Here is a 19,010-nt window from a genome sequence, read left to right as displayed (position 1 = left end):
CTCTCTAATATCACAATAGAAATACAAAATAATAAGATATCCGGTCTCTATATACAGGGTGTCCCGAAAAGATTGGTCATAAATTATACCACAGATTCTGGGGTCAAAAATAGGTTGATAGAACCTCATTTACCTATATACAACGGTGCACACAAAAAAAGTTATAGCCCTTTGAAGTTACAAACTGAAAATGGATTTTTTTCATATATCGAAAACTCTTAGGAGATTTTTTATTGAAAATGGACATGAGGCATTCTTATAGTAGCAACATTTTAAAAAAAATTAAAGTGAAATTTGTGCACCCCATAAAAATTTTATGGGGGTCTTCTTCTCCCTTAACCCCCCCCCCCCCCAACTTTTGTGTACGTTCCAATTAAATTATTGTTGTTGCGCTATTAGATAAACACAATATTTTTAAAACTCTTTTGCTTCTTAGTACTTTTTTGATAAGCCAGTGTTTATCGAGATATTTTGAATATTTGTCGAATCCGCCACATATTTGTATATGGTTAACTACGATTATAGAGAACTGTTAATAATCTGAAAATTTATTTATAATTTACATTATTAGGTATATGTTAAAAAAGAAGCCGCATCTCGATAAAAGGTGACATCAAAAAAAGACTAAGAGGCAAAAAACTTTTAAAACACTGTGTTTACCTAATGGTACCACAATAACAGTTTAATTGGAACGTACACAAACATTTGCGGGGTTTAAAGGAACAAAACCTCCATAAAAATTTTAAGTTAACATATTAAAAAAGAAGCCGCATCTCGATAAAAACTGGCTTATCTAAAAAATACTAAGAGGCAAAAAAGTTTTAGAAACGTTGTGTTTAACTAATGGTACCACAATAATGAATTCATTGGAACGTACGCAAAAGATTGGGGGGGTTTAAGGGAACAAAATTCATGGGGTGGACAAATTTCACTATAATTTTGTTTTAAGATGTTCCTGCCATAAGAATGCCCATGTCCATTTTCAATAAAAAATCTCTAATAGTTTTCGATATATTGAAAAAAAATCGAATTTCATTTTGTAACTTCAAAGGGCTGTAACTTTTATTATGAGCACATTTGTTCTAAGGTTAGTTAGGTTCAATCAAACTATTTTTAACCCCAGAATGTGTGGTATAATTTATGACCAATCTTTTCGGGACACCCTGTATATTTGGGATAAGTCTTAAAATTTAACAAAAAAATATAAGATTGTGGAGATGAAATGTCGAACGAGTATTAAGAGTACGAAATTGGAAAACCAAGGCAAAGGATGGGAAGGAATAGAAGCTGTTTCTGGAACAGGCCAATATCCACCATGAGTTGTAAAGCCAATGATGATGATAAAATGTCGAACCGTAATGACACATGGATATCAAATATGGAATAAGACAAGGTCGAGCTTGGATAAATTAGCAAAGACCCAGAGAGCGATGGAAATGCGAATGTTGGGAAGAGGTTTTTGATCAAAAAACATAATAACGCGTTGTTAATAAAAATGTATCATATTCTTAATTAATCACAAATGAAAATGAAGACCTTCTGACGGACCTCTGTTCAACTAAGGAGACCTCAACAAAGAATTGAGAAATCAAGTACAATAAGCAAATAGACAATAACACTAATGGAGAAACCGACATATTAAAAATGAGATTAAGTATTTTCTATGATAAATAAGCCACAATTTTACTAAAAAATGAATTTATTAACGTTTCGTTGTCAAAATACAAAATACTATTAAAATAAACAAAAATGTTGTTGGTAAGTAAAAAAATTCTTCTAATAATTTGTTTAATCTGACTCATTTATATTGGCAATTCAGACGTATATTATACATTTTAAAGTAGAAGACTTTAAAATGATATCGCCAATATTTATGAGTTGCGTTCCTGGGACGACTTTACTAAAAGATAGTTCATTCGATTACATGAAATCAATCCCAACTCAAGAATATCCGTCGCAAAAAAATAATAGCATGTGATCTGTCTTTAAAAAGACAACCAAATACAACGATGACAGTAAAATTCTCGCGTTAGAGATTCCATAGTAAATCACGAGGGAAAACCAGGAAAAAAACCTCGTGATACTATCCCGACATCGTAAGTATTTGGTCTTAAATTTAATTTACCTTCAAAAAACTAATACCAAATTCTGACTTTAATATGTTTAAATTATAAATAATATTAATAATACATAGATATACAATAAGTAATACTAAAATATAAAATTTGTACTAACTCGATATGTTATTGACTTACTAATCGTGGTATTTTCTTTCTATTGACTTCCTCTTTCAGTATGGGTAACCACATCCTACTGCATTCTACCGAGGAATTTGCGACACAATTGGTTTCATTTAGCATAATTAGAGCCGCTTCTTTGATTTTTCTCTTTTTACTATCTGATTCTTTCAGGACTATATTTGAATCTCTCCACTGAACTCTATGTATAGTCCTCAAAGAATCAGATAGTAAAAAGAGAAAAATCAAAGAAGCGGCTCTAATTATGCTAAATGAAACCAATTGTGTCGCAAATTCCTCGGTAGAATGCAGTAGGATGTGGTTACCCATACTGAAAGAGGAAGTCAATAGAAAGAAAATACCACGATTAGTAAGTCAATAACATATCGAGTTAGTACAAATTTTATATTTTAGTATTACTTATTGTATATCTATGTATTATTAATATTATTTATAATTTAAACATATTAAAGTCAGAATTTGGTATTAGTTTTTTGAAGGTAAATTAAATGTAAGACCAAATACTTACGATGTCGGGATAGTATCACGAGGTTTTTTTCCTGGTTTTCCCTCGTGATTTACTATGGAATCTCTAACGCGAGAATTTTACTGTCATCGTTGCATTTGGTTGTCTTTTTAAAGACAGATCACATGCTATTATTTTTTTGCGACGAATATTCTTGAGTTGGGATTGATTTCATGTAATCGAATGAACTATCTTTTAATAAAGTCGTCCCAGGAACGCAACTCATAAATATTGGCGATATCATTTTAAAGTCTTCTACTTTAAAATGTATAATATACGTCTGAATTGCCAATATAAATGAGTCAGATTAAATAAATTATTAGAAGAATTTTTTTACTTAGCAACAACATTTTTGTTTATTTTAATAGTATTTTGTATTTTGACAACGAAACCCGATTTGGGCTTCGAAACGTTAATAAATTCATTTTTTAGTAAAATTGTGGCTTATTTCCCATAGAAAATACTTAATTATAAAAATGCCACAAGGAAATAGCTTCAAAACAACATTAAAAATGAGATGAAGTCAAGAATTTATAAAGTCAGTGTACGACCAATGTGCTTCGGATCTCATGGACGGAACACAGAACAAATCAATCCTCCAAGAGCTTAATATTCAGACTCGACTTTCCTCTATTTGCCTCTCCACCGTTTTAAAATTTTTCGGCCATATTGCAAGAAGAAGTGATGATAATCTTGAGAGACTTATAATTTCCGGAAATGTTGAAGGGCGCAGAAGTAGAGGTCGCTCACCTAGTCGATGGACGGATCAAGTACAGAAAGCCAGTGGAAAAACATTCTCTGAGTCCATGAGGGAAGCTCAGGACAGAAGCTGATGGAAAGAGATAGTTGCTCGTATATAGGGAATCACGACACTCAGCAATGAGGAAACGACTGAGGAGGAGGAGGAGTACGACCAATAATGACATATGCATCAGAAACAAGACCCGATATAGCCACAACAGAGACTACTGGAAACGGCAGAGATGAGAGTACTGAGAAGAATTACAGGAAATACGCTGAGAGATCGAAAAAGTAGTGAAGACATTAGAAGAAAATGTAACGTACAGTGTATAAACGAATGGACACTAAATAGAAAATAATCATGGAATAACCACATAAACAAAATGGGGTTGACCTGTGTGGTCAAAATAGCAAGAGATAAATTACCAATCGGCAGAAGAAGTATCGGACCACCGCGCAAAAGATGTGAGTGAGAACCTTCCATAGAGGTATCAATCCACTAATGAACAAGCAGAATTATTTATAAAGAGGAAGAAGAAGAAGATTCATGAATCAACAAGACCTTATTGAACTCGATAAATAGGAACATTTAATGAACAAAATCTCGACAAAAATACTCTTGAGTCAATGTAAATTAGACTTTCCTTTGATACTCCGAAAATCCTATAACATTATGCACCTATGGGAATAACGTGACATTTAGAAAAAATTAGATGGAATCAAACAAACAAGATTGACATTCTGGATATAAAAATTATTGTCTGAATTTCTCAACTGGAACTCAAAATATAGTTAAACACAACATTACGGAAACATTTCTACAAAAATGTAAAATAGGCGAGGAAGAAAAGCGTTACAAACCTCATACAGAAGTAAACACTTCAAATTGTATACTGGTATAAAATCGTTTATTAAAAACTTCATAAAATGTGATCCAAATGCATTGCAAAACGTTTTCGTTCTAATTCAGAACATCTTCAGTGCCTAGAATGCAGTATTTCCACGTTAGGTTAAAGCAAAAAGTTAAAATTGTGACTGGTAATAAGAAAAAACATGTGGAGAATATACGTACATTCTGCTGAGTAATTGGAACTATAAATAGCACACTATTTAAAGTGGTAACCTCATAATATATGGTTTACATGGTATATTTTAAGAAAATATGGTGACTACAAGTTGATGTTAGTAGATTAAATTGAATACATGCTCAAAGGGCAACATGTCGAGCAGGAAAACATGTTGCCTTTTGAGCATGTATTCAATTTAATCTACTAACATCGACTTGTAGTCACCATATTTTCTTAAAATATACTATGTAAACCATATATTATTATGAGGTTACCACTTTAAATAGTGTGCTCGTTCCAATTACTCAGCAAAATGTAAATATTCTCCACATGTTATTACCAGTCACAATTTTATTATTTATTTATTAAGCTCAACAGCCCTTGAAGGCCTAGGGCTGAATCTAGGGGCATAGGTCACAATTTTAACTTTTTGCTTTAATCTAACGTGGAAGTACTTCATTTCTAGTCACTGAAGATGTTCTGAATTAGAACGAAAACGTTTTGCAATCCATTTGGATGACATTTTATGAAGTTTTTAATAAACGATTTTATACCAGTATACAACTTGAAGTTTTTACTTCTGTATGAGTTCTTTAAACTATGGTATACAGCAGGGGTGGGCAAAGTGCGGCCCGCGGGCCTCATGCGGCCCTTTAGATATTTTTTGCGGCCCGCGGAAAAAAAGTGAATTATTTTCATTTAAAGATTTTTTTAATTATTGCTAATATTGATAATTAAATATAGAGAGATAATGCAGCTATTAATTAACACTTCCGCAGCGGGTGATTTTTCCGCAAATTTCCAACATAACGTGGTCAATTATTTGGTTTTTTGGCACATAAATTTATCGGCTCCCTCAATGAAATCCATGAAATTTCAACAAATGGAAATGATATGTTCGAAATAGTCAAGAACTATGTGGAAAATTTTAAAATATCCCGTAACCACCTAGCAAGTGTAACAACTGACGGAGCGCCAAATTTAAGAGGAGCAAATATTGAGAAAACTTAAAGATTGCGTTCAACAGTTTCCAGAACATGATTTACTATTCTTCACTGCATAATCCATCACAGGTATTGTGCAAAAATGTTTTGGTTATTTCAATTATAACTAATATTGTTAATTTTATTCTTTCAGTAGGATTAAATCATCGTGCATTAAAAGCATTTTTGGAAGAGCTAAAAACAGAACATACTGATGTTTTATACCACAAGCGACAATAATATTCGAAGGTTAAGTTTAGAAAAGGTTCTTATAAGATGCTGTGAATTAGGGGATGAAATTACTTTATTTTCAGGACTTACGCACAAATTTATAAATTTGCTAAATTTATAAGTTTTGAACGCAACATGAAACTTTTATAATGAAACTCAAACTATTCATTGATTATATAAAAAAGAAAGAATTACTCCAAGTATTTCCCTAATTAAAATCATTAAATAATGTAGCAGAAAACACGTTTAAAATTTATGAAGAAAATCTTTGTAATTTACTGACATAACTTCAAAAATACTGCCTGAAAATTTCAGTTTGACCGTAGGAAAATTACTAGAAATACAGCATGTTTAATAGCTCTACCTTCGACTCGCTTTGAACGTAGTGAGAAACGTTCAACAGTTGTTCCCCTTTCTTTTGTAAATTACTCTGCGATTCAAAAACATATTCCGGTGTAAATCACTTTATGATTTGACGAACAGAAGAAATTGAAAATAAAAGTTGTCAAAACTAAACGTGTTTTTCTCAAAACTGCTTTTTCAAAGGTGGAGGACATTGTAACTCGAAAGCTACTTAACAGATCCACCTGAAACTCATATACTTTCTTTAGATTTCACGAGGTAACTCGGTCGAAATCATTCTTGTTTTATGCTTATTTTTTGTTTAACAATAACAAATATGTTGATTTTCACCATTTTTTACAAAAAAATTCTGCATTTTGACTTCCGAGTGATATCAAAAACTCAAAAATCATCAAAACGAAAAAAACTCGACAGTGTTACCTCGAGAGACTCATACGCCAATAAAATATTTTTGAAGTTTTTGTTTCATATGATCCAATGACGAGTTCTGATGTCTACTGCAAAATCCATTTTTTTTAGGTGTCAGTAAAAATTTGCCATCGTTAGCTTATTTTTCAATATTTGTTCTTGGATATATGTATTCTTGAAATTGTACTGAATATGTTATTTAATTTAAAAAGGAAATAATTCCACCATAGGTTTCAAACGAAATTCAAAAAAAGTGCTTGAAATTATGATTTCAAATCATACCCCCCCTCCCGTAAGCAAAATTAGTAAAAAGTTAAAAATTCGAAAACATGCTAAGGTAAGAAATATTGCGGCCCTCGGTAATAGACCAAAATCATTTTGTGGCCCTTACAAAAAAAAAAGTTTGCCCCACCCCTGGTATACAGCCAACTATTGGGATTTTCCCATTGATTTTATAAAACATTACACATCTAACTTTTTTAAAGTAAGACAGATCGTTATGAAACATTTTGCATTCGATTCGGGAGAGCTTCCGGAAAATTCTTTAACACTTGGCATGAGCAACAAATGAAAATTGTATTGTTGTAGGCGGAAAATGCATGTTCCAAAGTGCATCTTAAAGTGTTCAAAAAATAAAAATTCACAACTCGGAAAATAATCAGTGAAATGAGTTCAATTTTCATACTCGGTAGGTTTTTGAGGTCGCTGAACAGGAATATCGGGTCGGCGAAGCTGTAAGAGGTACCTGGTGCCCGATATCCCGGTATGCACGTCATCTCCTGGAGTGTTATCGAAATTAATTATGAAAATCGTTGAAACTTGTTATACCTAGGTTTTAGAGGTCGCTGAACACGAATATTGCATCGAAGGTACCTGTTGGCCGATATCTACGTCATCTCCTGGAGTTTTATGAGAATTCGTTATGAAAATACACACACCGGCAAAATTAGCCGAACACCTTAAAAATGGGACATGTTTGATGTCTCGAATGTCATAAACCAGTGGTCCGATTTGAGTGATTCTTTTCGTATGTTATAGCCTTATTATTTAAGAATATCGTTGTAATAATATTGTTGCTACACAGGTAAATACCATTTTATACCGGGTGTATCAATCATACCGTATTTTTTTCTTAAAGTTTGGAACACCCTGTGGAATATTCTACCATGAAAAATATTAAAATTAATACTCGATTGTAGTCTTAGGCTTGCTTAACATTTTCCTTTTTGATTCATTTACTTATGTGAGATAATAAAAAAGTTATGTGCGTTAACAACTATCCATGTTTTTCATCAATAAATCCTCATCGTAGGGGAGGAAAGTATACTAAATTTGTAGTTACTCGAGCGTTATGGGGACCTATTCGATTGTGAAGAGCATGTGCTAAAATCAGAAAAAGGTTAAGTTAAGTTTTCCATAAAGTGGGGGACTTTTCATTTTTTAATTTAATTTTCCATTTGAAACAATCATTGTTCTCCGATTATAGCGCTATCTATCCATAATTCGAAAAAATGTGTCGAATAAAAGTTGCTTATTTTTACGTAAAAAATCCAAACCTGCAATAAAAATTGGGGGCTCCTATTTAAGATTTTAAATTAAATCCCCCACCCCACCTCCGTGGAGGGGGGGTAAATTAAAAATTATAAACACGAACCCTGCGATATTTTGCGAAATGAACATCAGATCGTAAAACTGCAAAATACACCTATTCAATATTTTCCAAAATCTACCGAATGGCACCAAAGGGGTGGGGGGTTACATTAAAATATTAAATAGGATCCCCCAATTTTTATTGCAGATTTGGATCCTTGACGTAAAAATAAGCAACTTTTATTCGCAACATTTTTTTCTATTATGGATAGATCGCGCTATAATCGGAAAAAACGATTGGTGGAAATGGAAAATTAAATTAAAAAATGGAGAGTCCCACACTTTATGGAAAACTTAACTTAACTTTTTTTGGTTTTAGCACCCACTATTCACAATCCAATAGGTCCCAATAACGCTCGAGTAATTGCAAATTTAGCATGCTTTTCTCCCCTACTATGAGGATTTATTGATAAAAAACATGGCTAGTTGTTAAAGCACATAACATTTGTATTTTCCAACACGAGCAAATGAATCAAAAAAGAAAATGTTAAGAAAGCATAAGTCTACAATCGAGTTTTAATTTTAATATTGTATATATGCTGGAATATTCCACAGGGTGTTCCGAACTTTAAGAAAAAAACACAGTATGACTATTACACCCGGTATAAAATGACATTTACCTGTCTAACAACAATATTATTACACCGATATTCTTAAATAATAAGGCTATAACATACTAAAAGAATCACTCACATCGGACAACAGGTTTAGGAAATTCGAGACATCAAATATATCCCAAGGTGTTCGGCTAATTTTGCCGGTGTGTGTAGTTGAAAATTACCTCGGGGTTTTTGAGGTGGCTGAACACGAATATTTCATGGAAGATGCTGTACGAGGTGCTTGGTGTCCGGTATCTACGACGTCTTCTGGAAATTTCTTATAAAAACAGTGAGTAATAATAACATTAGCCTTAAAAACTGCGGAATAACAAGTTTCAACAAATTTTATTACGAATTTCCATAAAATTCCCGTCGTTGCAATATTCGTGTTCAGCGACCTCAACAACCCCGAGATAATAAATTTCAACTATTTTCATAACGGAATTTCATAAAACTAGATGACGAACATCAGGCACCAGGTACCTCGTACAACATTGTATTTGTGTTCAGCGACCTCAAAAACCTCGGAATAAAATAAACAATTTTCACAATGAATTTCCATAAAACTCTAGGAGACGACGCCGACGTGCATACGGGGATACCGGGCAGCGTATTTCCGTTTATGTGTTTTCAAGACGAAATAGACACCGAAACGGTAATACATATTTAGTTCCAAAAAGGTGTTGATTTGAAAGAGCCAACTTCCGAAATGTGCACGGGTTTGTACCGAAGCATGTGTCGTTGGAATGCTACAAACAAGTGCATAGAACTAGGTATAGTCGTTGCAAGTGCTGTTTATCAACTTGGCTTTGAGGGTTGTGTTGTTGTGTATTTAAATCAATTAAAGTTCAAAGTTCAGTGTTCGTTATCTTGTACCGGTAGCTACGATGACATTTGTGCTCATAGTATTAACAAATTTTAAATTGAAACGAAAATATGTTTTTAATAGAATAAATACTTAAGTTTTATTGTGCATTACTAAAAAATGGTATAAAAACAAATCAATTGTGTTTATTGCATTTATAAAATGGTACTTTCGTTGATTTGTATAGTCTTATAAATTGTACACATTATAGTCGTATATATACCAGAGGCATGTTAACAATAGGCCAGGCTAGGGATATGCCACTCAATGCATCGGGGTGTAACGCCAATATCAAGTACAGTGGTCTAGCTATCTTTGTCTGTCGTGCGAGTGTATCTACCAAGAGGTGGGAGTAATGGAACGACACAAACACAGAGGCGGCGGCCATAACATGCTAGAGAGAGAAAGCTAAGCACCTTTAGAGAGAGATAGATAGACCACCGACCCGAACTGTTCCGCGTTAAGGTATTTTTCGGACCTGGTCTAATCTATTATTATATCTATGATATATAACTAATAATGGAACGACACAAACACAGAGGCGGCGGCCATAACATGCTAGAGAGAGAAAGCTAAGCACCTTTAGAGAGAGATAAATAGACCACCGACCCGAACTGTTCCGCGTTAAGGTATTTTTCGGACCTGGTCTAATCTATGTGTTATTATATCTATGATATATACCTAATTCGTAAATCATTTTTTGTTCGATTATAGCGCCATCTATCAACAACTAAAATAAATGCTATAAATGACTGTGATCCTGGACGTACCATTTTTTCTGTCACTTCCAACTTAATGCGTTAGAAAGAAATCGAAAAACTGTGACGCACTGAAAGATGCCTCTGAGAAAGAGTATACTATATACTTGGAGTTTATTGAAAATTTATGAAAAAAAATAGAAGGAAACTTTGGTAACAAAATTGTTTTGTTTCGACAAATCCAACGAATGATATTTGTTATTCTGCAGATAGAAGCCATTTGTGATAAACAGTTCAAATAAAATAAAATAGCGTTATTATTTAACACGTATTTCTGATAATTTTACGAGCGAAGTTCTTTTACAAACCAGTGCGCATTTCAAAAATAAGGGGCTTGAAATGCACACGTGTTTGGAAGCATATAAGCTCCGCCGTTCCCGTGCCTATTTCAAAACTACCCTGTCTTGAAATGAACACGGAAACGTAAATACGCTACCGGGCACTAGGTACCTGTTACAGCTTCGCCGAGTCAATATTCCCAGCAACCTCGAAACCCCCTAAATGTGAAAATTGAACTCATTTCCATGATTATTTCATTCATAGGAGATTCTGACCAATAGAAAGCTACATAAAACTACATTAAATCGATAATTTTTGATAATTTCCCATCGTCAAGTATATTACGTCAGATGCCCTTCGTTGCTACGAAAAAATACATTCAGTGACAATTATGACAATTAATGTTTTAAAAATTATAAAAGTGATGACTTTCAACCGTAAAATATTTATAACAATTTTGTGTTACTAATTTGTACTTACATAAATAAATTACAATAAAATTTTGGTTCTGAACAGTTTTATTCATGAAATAATCGCAACAAATTGCACTCGATCTCTAAAATTAATATAGAATTTTAGAGCTCTTGTGCAATTACTACTGATTATTTTCCGAGTTGTGAGTTTTTATTCTTTGAATAATTTGAGATGCACTTTGGAAAATGAATTTTCCGCCTACAACAATGCAATTTTCAGTTACCCCTCATGCCAAGTATTCAAGAATTTCCCTGAAGCTCTCCCGAATCGAATGCAAAAGGTTTCATTACGATCCGTCTTACTTTTAAAAAGTTAGAGGTTTGGGCGATTTTAGTGCTTTATTTCCTCGCCTAAACTCCGTCACAGTAGAACCAACTTGAGCTAACCTTAAACACACGAATTGTACAGGGTAAAACCCTAAAATTTAGATAGATGTCAATCTAAACTCTTTATACTTACAGGGATAATATTCAAATACTATATACTTTTAGGGATAATTTCATAATGGAGCAAAAACCACTTTTACTTACCCTCTACAACTCCCCTGCCTTTGTAGCATACTGGGAGTCGCATGAGGTCTTTCAATGGCAAAAGGATTAACTGGTGGTTGTGGCTTTGAATTAGTAGGACCCACGTCTATACCTCTCTCCCGATCCAATCTCTCTGTTAGACTTTGTTGTCTAAATGATCCACTTCGAGTGAAAGTATTGTTTTTAGCGTCGAACATCATGGTAACACCACATTCCTTGTCCCTTTTTTGTTTCCTAAAATAAACAATTAAATTAGTTTCAAGTTTAAGGTATAAGTTTTATAATCTGAGATATTTTTGAAACGTATGTTTGGAATAAAAAATAAACTCATAATAAAACAATGACGACCAGTAACTCATATCATCAGCATCTAGCATTCTGCGTCGAAAGTTGAACATAGGCCCTAATTTAGTCCAACATTAGTAAAAACACCAACATAAACGCCCAAATTATCGTAAACAATACACCCCTAAAGAGAGTACAGAACATAATATGCTATCTGGTCTGCAACATTAAGGATACTTGGGATCATAGCTACGAAATAAAAACTCGTATTGAAAAATCCAGAAGCTCTTTTAACGGTCTTAGAAAGATTCTGTGCAACTTGTCTTTAAGTATCAATATACGCGTAAGAACTCTTAGATGTTACGTCTTTAGTGTCCTCCTCTACGGAGTTGAAAGCTGGAGTCTGACAGAAGATGCCATAAAACGGTTAGAGGCGTTTGAAATGTGGTGCTACCTACGTATGTTGAGGGTCTCATATATACACCACACAATATAACTATTCTCCAGAGGCTAAGAAAAGACAAAGAAATAATTAATTATAACACTGTAAAGAACAGAAAATTAGCTTACTTCGGCCACATTATGCGTAACGATAAATACCGACTGCTACAGTTGATTCTACAAGGCAAGATTGAGGGCAGGAGAGGCCCTGGACGTAGACGTATATCCTGGCTGGCCAATCTTAGGAAGTGGACTGGTCTAACGTCAACTGATCTAATTCGAGCTGCAGTAAATAGAATAAGATGGGTCAATGTGGTCGCCAACATCTCCAGAAGATAGGCACCTTTAGAAGAAGAATTTAGTCCAGTTCTGTCAGTCTTGAGCTTCCTGCAGCGAATTCCTACGTCTTCTTTTGAAGTCGTCTGTCCATCGTGTATGTGGTCTACATCTGCTTATTCCGTCTGCTCGTGGTCTCCACACTGTAATTTTTTGGGTCAATTGCCATTGATTCTAACCGCCCTGTTCACTTCAGTCATGCTAAGTTTTCTATGACATCTTTGACGTATGTCCTTCTATTTCCTCGTTTCTAGGAAAGTATTTCGGAGCCGTAAGTCTGGAAGCACACATTGGTCGAACATTTTCTTTTTTCCAATAATTTGTCATGATGCTCATTTCATTTTGATATATTAATTAATTATGATTTTTAATAAATTTGTACGAAAATATATAGTTAAAGTTCTTCTCACGGCCTTCTTGCAGTGCGTCATTAATTTTGACGTCATATATGATTTTGACGTCGGTGCTTAGTCCGTTTTTATTCTCATTAGTTTTGGACCAGATAACAGCGAAACTACAGGGTAACATTCCATGGTGCTTAACGTATGCTGATGATGTCGTGTTAGTAGGAAATAGAGAAAGAGACTTAGAAGAAAAACTGGAACAGTGGAGACAAGCTCTGGAGGAAAAAGTTTTAAAACTCAGTAGGACAAAGACAGACTATTTGCAATGTTCATTTAAAGATGGAGTTACTACAAATAAAATGGTATCTTTGGATGGTGAACTGATTGTAAAAAGCAATAGTTTTAAGTACCTGGGATCGGTATTACACAGTAATGGAGAAATAGATGGAGATGCATGCAGTAGAATTAGGGCTGGATGGATGAAGTGGAAGGAAGTGAGTGGTGTGTTGTGTGACAGGAAAATTCCAATGAAGTTCCAATGAAGGGAAAATTCTATAAATCAGCCATAAGACCGGCTATGATGTACGGAACTGAATGTTGGGCAGTGAAAAAGAAAAAGGAACAACGAATGCATGTGGCGGAAATGAGAATGCTTAGATGGATGAGTGGAGTGACAAAAAAAGAATAAAATTAAAAATGAGTTATTAGGGGAAGTCTAGGTGTGGCTCCAATTGATGCCAAAATGAGAGAGCATAGGTTGAGATGGTTTGGTCATGTTCAACGTCGAGACGCTAATCACCCAATACGAAGAATTGCTGAAGTGCAGATTCCTGGAAGGAGTAGGAGAGGAAGACCAAAGAAGACGTGGGGTGAGACGATTACGCAGGACATGTTGGTAAAGGGGATTAATATTGGTATGACCCAAGATAGATTTGTGTGGAGAAATGCAATTAGGGAAGCCGACCCCGCATAGGGATAAGGCAAAGAGAATGATGATGATGCTGATGAAGTAGGATGGAATTCAGAGCCAAATATCGTCATTGACTATTGAAATACTATTGAAATAATTTCTGAATTTAATAGATTACCACGTAAACAAGAAAATAACAAGTAACAGGCAATTTTCCGCATTAGAAACCAGAGCCGTAGGGCAAAAATAGGCGCCCACAACTTTACCCAGACGCCAACATCATAAAAGAAATAAAGTCCAGAAGACTCCAACGGGCGGGACACCTCAAAAGACACTATGACCAAAGAACAGTAAGACTGGTGTGCGAATTTACAAAACCTATACCATTTCAGTCATGGCAGCGACTGAATTCGAATAGGGTTTGTATGCAGAATATTAGTTACATATCCTATACTATTTCGATCTAGAAATTAACTGTATTGCTGTAGGATTATCAAACGAAATTTTTGATTATTATTGAGCAAATGTCTATACTGTTTCAGTCATGTACGTAAAACTAATCAAATATTTACTAAGTGGATTTATTATTATATCATAAAATTTAGATATGTTTTGAAAATTAAAATGAATAGTATATACATATTTGGATAATATGAAAGATTAAAAACAAATGAATAATTACTAATGTATGAATATATACAGTATGTCTCTGTAAGTTGGAACCATATGGAAAAATTTTTTATTAACGATTTTACGCAAAAAAGATATTCTTCCTAAAAAGTTCTGCATGGTCTAAAACCGAAGATGCAATCATCTGATATTAATTTTTATTAATAGTATATGAGAGATGTCAAAAAATATGAATTTCTGTCAAGTACAGTATCTTCATACAGAGAGGGGCTAAGTTATCGAATAAATTCATTTTATCTAAAATGGACGACTTAGGAAAAAAATCCCGAAACAGGTCGATTTTATTTTTAAATTACAATTTTTTGGCATATATTTCATACTAGTGACGTCATCCGTCCAAGTGTGATAACGTAATAGATGATTTTGTTAAATGGGACTAGGATCGTGTGGCAACTAATTTGAAAGTGCGTTCAATTCTCTGTTCAGTAATATAAACAATAATATCATTATTTATACAAGGTGACCAAAAAAATAATTTTTTAATTAAATTAATTGACGCAAAAAGAAGAATGTATGTAATTTATTTAACTCAAAATACAGTTTACTGCGATCAATAAATAGAAAAAAAAAATGTTTATTTCACAAATAAACATTCCGTCTTGCTTAAATTAAATCACAAACAGCCTCCCACGTAACTCTTGACAGTTTGAACATTTAATTTAGGCCAAAAACCAATGTTTATTTGCCAAATAAACAGTTTTTTCTATTTTCTCACAGCGATAGAAAGTATTTTGATTGAAATAAATTGCATACATTCTTCTTTTTTCGTCAATCAATATAATTCAAAAAATGTTTTTTTGGCCACCCTGTATAAATAATGATATTTGTGTTTATATTACTGAATAGAGAATTGAACACCCTTTCAAATGAGGTGCCACACGACCCATATTCCTATTTAAAAAAATCATCGATTACGTTATCACGCTCAGATGGACGACGTCACTAGTACCTATGAAATATATGCCAAAAAATTATAATTTAAAAATAAAAATCGACCTGTTTTCCATATGGTTCCAACTTACAGGGACATACTGTATACATATATTAATTCGTAGATTAGTAATTACTCATTTGTTTTTAATTTTTAATATTATCGAAATATATATTATTAATTTTAATTTTCAAAACATATCTAAATTTTATGATATAATAATAAATGCACTAAGTAAATATTTGATTAGTTTTACTTGCATGACTGAAACAGTATAGACATTTGCTCAATAATAATAAAAAAATTCGGTTTCAAATCCTACACCATTACAGTTAATTTCTGGTCCGAAATGGTATAGGATATGTAACTAATATTCTGCATACAAAATCTACTCGAGTTCAGTCGCTGCCGTGACTGAAATAGTATAGGATATGTAACTAATATTCTGCATACAAACCCTATTCGAATTCAGTCGCTGCCATGACTGAAATGGTATAGGTTTTGTAAATTCGCGACTGGTGTGGGAAGAAGTCCCAACTGGAAGAAGACCACGCGGACGCCCTCGACTCCTGTGGCGAGATAATATAGCAGGAGACCTAAGCGCGATGGGCGTGGAGCATTGGATATAGGTTGCTCAAGACAGAAAACAGTGGAGGCATGTTGTCGAGTCGGCTAAAACCCACGAAGGGTTGTAACGCCACGGAGTAAGTAAGTAAGTAAGATAGAATTATATGCATAGGAATAAGGCAAAGAGAATGATGATGATGTACGAAAATATATGGTTAAAGTTCTTCTCAGGGCCTTCTTTCAGTGCGTCATTAATTTTGACGTCATATATGATTTTAAGAATAAGCAAAAGTTTTATTTTTAATAAAATTAAAATAATATCAAAAGTAAAACTTTATTGGGACCAATTTTCTGGTAACACCTTCGAGGTTTCTAAAATTTGGAAACCAACGAATGGCCGGAGCAAACAAGGCTGAGGGAGATCTAAGAGTTGCATTTCACTTCTGGACTCTCCAGCGCGATAATCGATCCAATTTTCGTTGGAATTTTACCGCGCTGAACATGCGAGAAGTGAGATGTAACTTTTAGATCTCCCTCAGCCTTCTTTGCTCCGGTAATTCGTTGGTTTGCAAATTTTATAAATCACGAAAGCGTTACCAGAAAATTGGTCCCAATAAAGTTTATTAACTTTCGCTTGTCTTACGTAGATGTCACCAGTCGCCACGACATCCATGCCATCATGTTATTTCGTTGTGAATCGATACTAGCGGCCCGATTTTTAGTTTGTTCAGAGGTAATCATATATGCTCTCTCTGATCATAACCCTATAAGGTTTGAAACCGGTTAGGGTGCTGAACTAGGGCTTACAATACCGGAATTCCGGGATACCGAATACCCGTTTTTGTCCGGTATTTGATACCGGTATTTATAATAAAAATACCGGTATTTCGGTATTAGCTTAATTTATAAAAAGTGAATTGATGCACAATAAACTTTCTTCTAAGATATTTTTTGCTGTTACAAGAAATTATTTTTGACGATACAACAACCAATATCATTGTAAAAAAGATTTATTAAACACGTTTATTACACATACAAGTCAAGTATAGCGCTTTCTAAAAGCGTGAATGTCGTTAATTTAAGGCGAAGGGTTATATCAGCTTCTACAACCAAATTATTAAATCTCGTCTATACAAATACATAAAATGAGTTATATAAAAATTCTTAAATATTTAAAATTAGACTAATTTATTTTATAAATAAGCCGTAAGATTTATTAATCAAAATTGTTTTTACATTTTCAGATCTACTTTTCATTTTTTTGTGTATTGTGGTGTATAAATTAGGATCACTTATTTTCTGAATTATTAATAATAATTGAAAATATATAGCGGTCTAAATACAAAATAATCCATATAAAATATTTGTCACAGTAAGTTAATCTTTGTATTAATATATTTTAAAGTTAAATTAATTTACAAATAACAAATTTCATAAGTAAAAGTACTATTATATTTTATGCAAAATTTATCCTAGAATCAAATATATAGTTTTATATTTGTACATTTTTGTATCTATCTATTCCTACTCTCTATGTAATGTTATAAACAACATCTACTCATTTTAAAACAAAATTTAATAGGTTTCATATATTAATTATTTAATAACAAGTCGATATAACAACTGAGGATAGTATAAATATAACGTGTATATTTTCACAATACCGGTTTTAATACCGGGATCCCGGTACTTGAAATTTTAAATACCAAATACCGGTATTGAGATTTTGGCTCGGCATTTTAAGTCCTATGCTGAACGAACTGAAAAATAAGACGGCTCTTGTTTCGTTTTACAACGAAATGATTTTAAGAATGTTGGGAATCATTGCATGACATTTTAGTTAAATCTGACAGTTGTCAAAATCGTAGTCAGCCAAATATGAAAAGGTTAATACATTATAACCCTTTTATTTGCAATTTGGTATAAAAACAAATCAATAGTGTTTACTGTATTTATAAAAAGTTCTCTTCTTTGACTTGTATAGTCGCGTAGATTGTATAGAGATAGAGTATAGATTACACAGGCCTACAGTGTTTTTGGTGCCAAAGTGTTTAGAGCTGATTTTAGGTACATTTGGGGTGCTGATTCCGAATATGGCTTTAGTTTTGCCCTATCAGCTCTAGTTTTCAAGATAACGTAAATCGTGCCAGCTATTATGCATTAAAATACGAATATGCTGATATGGATAAAATAAATTGGAATAAAAATAACACAATTAGAAAAAAAGTATATTTTAAGGCATTTAACTACAATAAAACCCTTTGTACAATGAAACAGATATACAATTAGTTTTGAGAAAAAAACTAACAAAATAGCAAAAAAAACTTTACTTGACGTAACAAAAGTTTCTCTTGCACGATTTCCTGGAATGAACTTTTAAACAGTCTCTCTTTAGACTCCAGCAAAAACCTGCCATCATACGGGTGTCCCATCTTCCCTGGTACCGGTCCTCCATGGTTTTTATGTCTTGGCGAAATCTCTCACCTTACTCCTCACTTGTGTCACATAAGTTTTCAGGGAAACGGTCCAGGTGGCTGTGAAGATAGTGGATTTTGATGCTTATATTACATCCGTAATTGGAAATTATTCAGCAAACGGTTTACCAGCTCAGCATAGTTTTCACTTTTGTGATTTCCCAGAAAATTTTTCATAATGTCCACAAGAAAGCCAAGCTTTTTTCTCTACCTCATTCATTGGCCCCAAAAAAGACGGATCCTTTGTAAGAATTCTGATATGTGGTTCATCAAAGATACCAGCTTTAAGTTTTTCCGTATTTATCTGGGGCACCTTCCTTC

The 19,010-nt window shown here is 33.5% G+C and overlaps 1 protein-coding gene across 2 annotated transcripts in view; it reads right to left on the bottom strand.

The window, feature by feature from the left end:
• LOC126880193 (protein numb) overlaps positions 1-19,010 on the bottom strand; it is a 312,580-nt gene that overhangs the window by 19,096 nt on the left and 274,474 nt on the right. For both annotated transcript variants that reach the window (XM_050643972.1, XM_050643971.1), the window contains exon 4: positions 11,712-11,945. In XM_050643972.1, coding sequence (XP_050499929.1) covers positions 11,712-11,945 — 234 coding nt within the window. The remainder of the gene's footprint in view (positions 1-11,711; positions 11,946-19,010) is intronic.

Source organism: Diabrotica virgifera, chromosome 2 (genome assembly GCF_917563875.1).
Source record: "Diabrotica virgifera virgifera chromosome 2, PGI_DIABVI_V3a".
Lineage (NCBI taxonomy): Eukaryota > Metazoa > Arthropoda > Insecta > Coleoptera > Chrysomelidae > Diabrotica > Diabrotica virgifera.
Note: the sequence above shows the minus strand (reverse complement) of the source record. Positions and strands in the feature narration are given on the sequence as shown.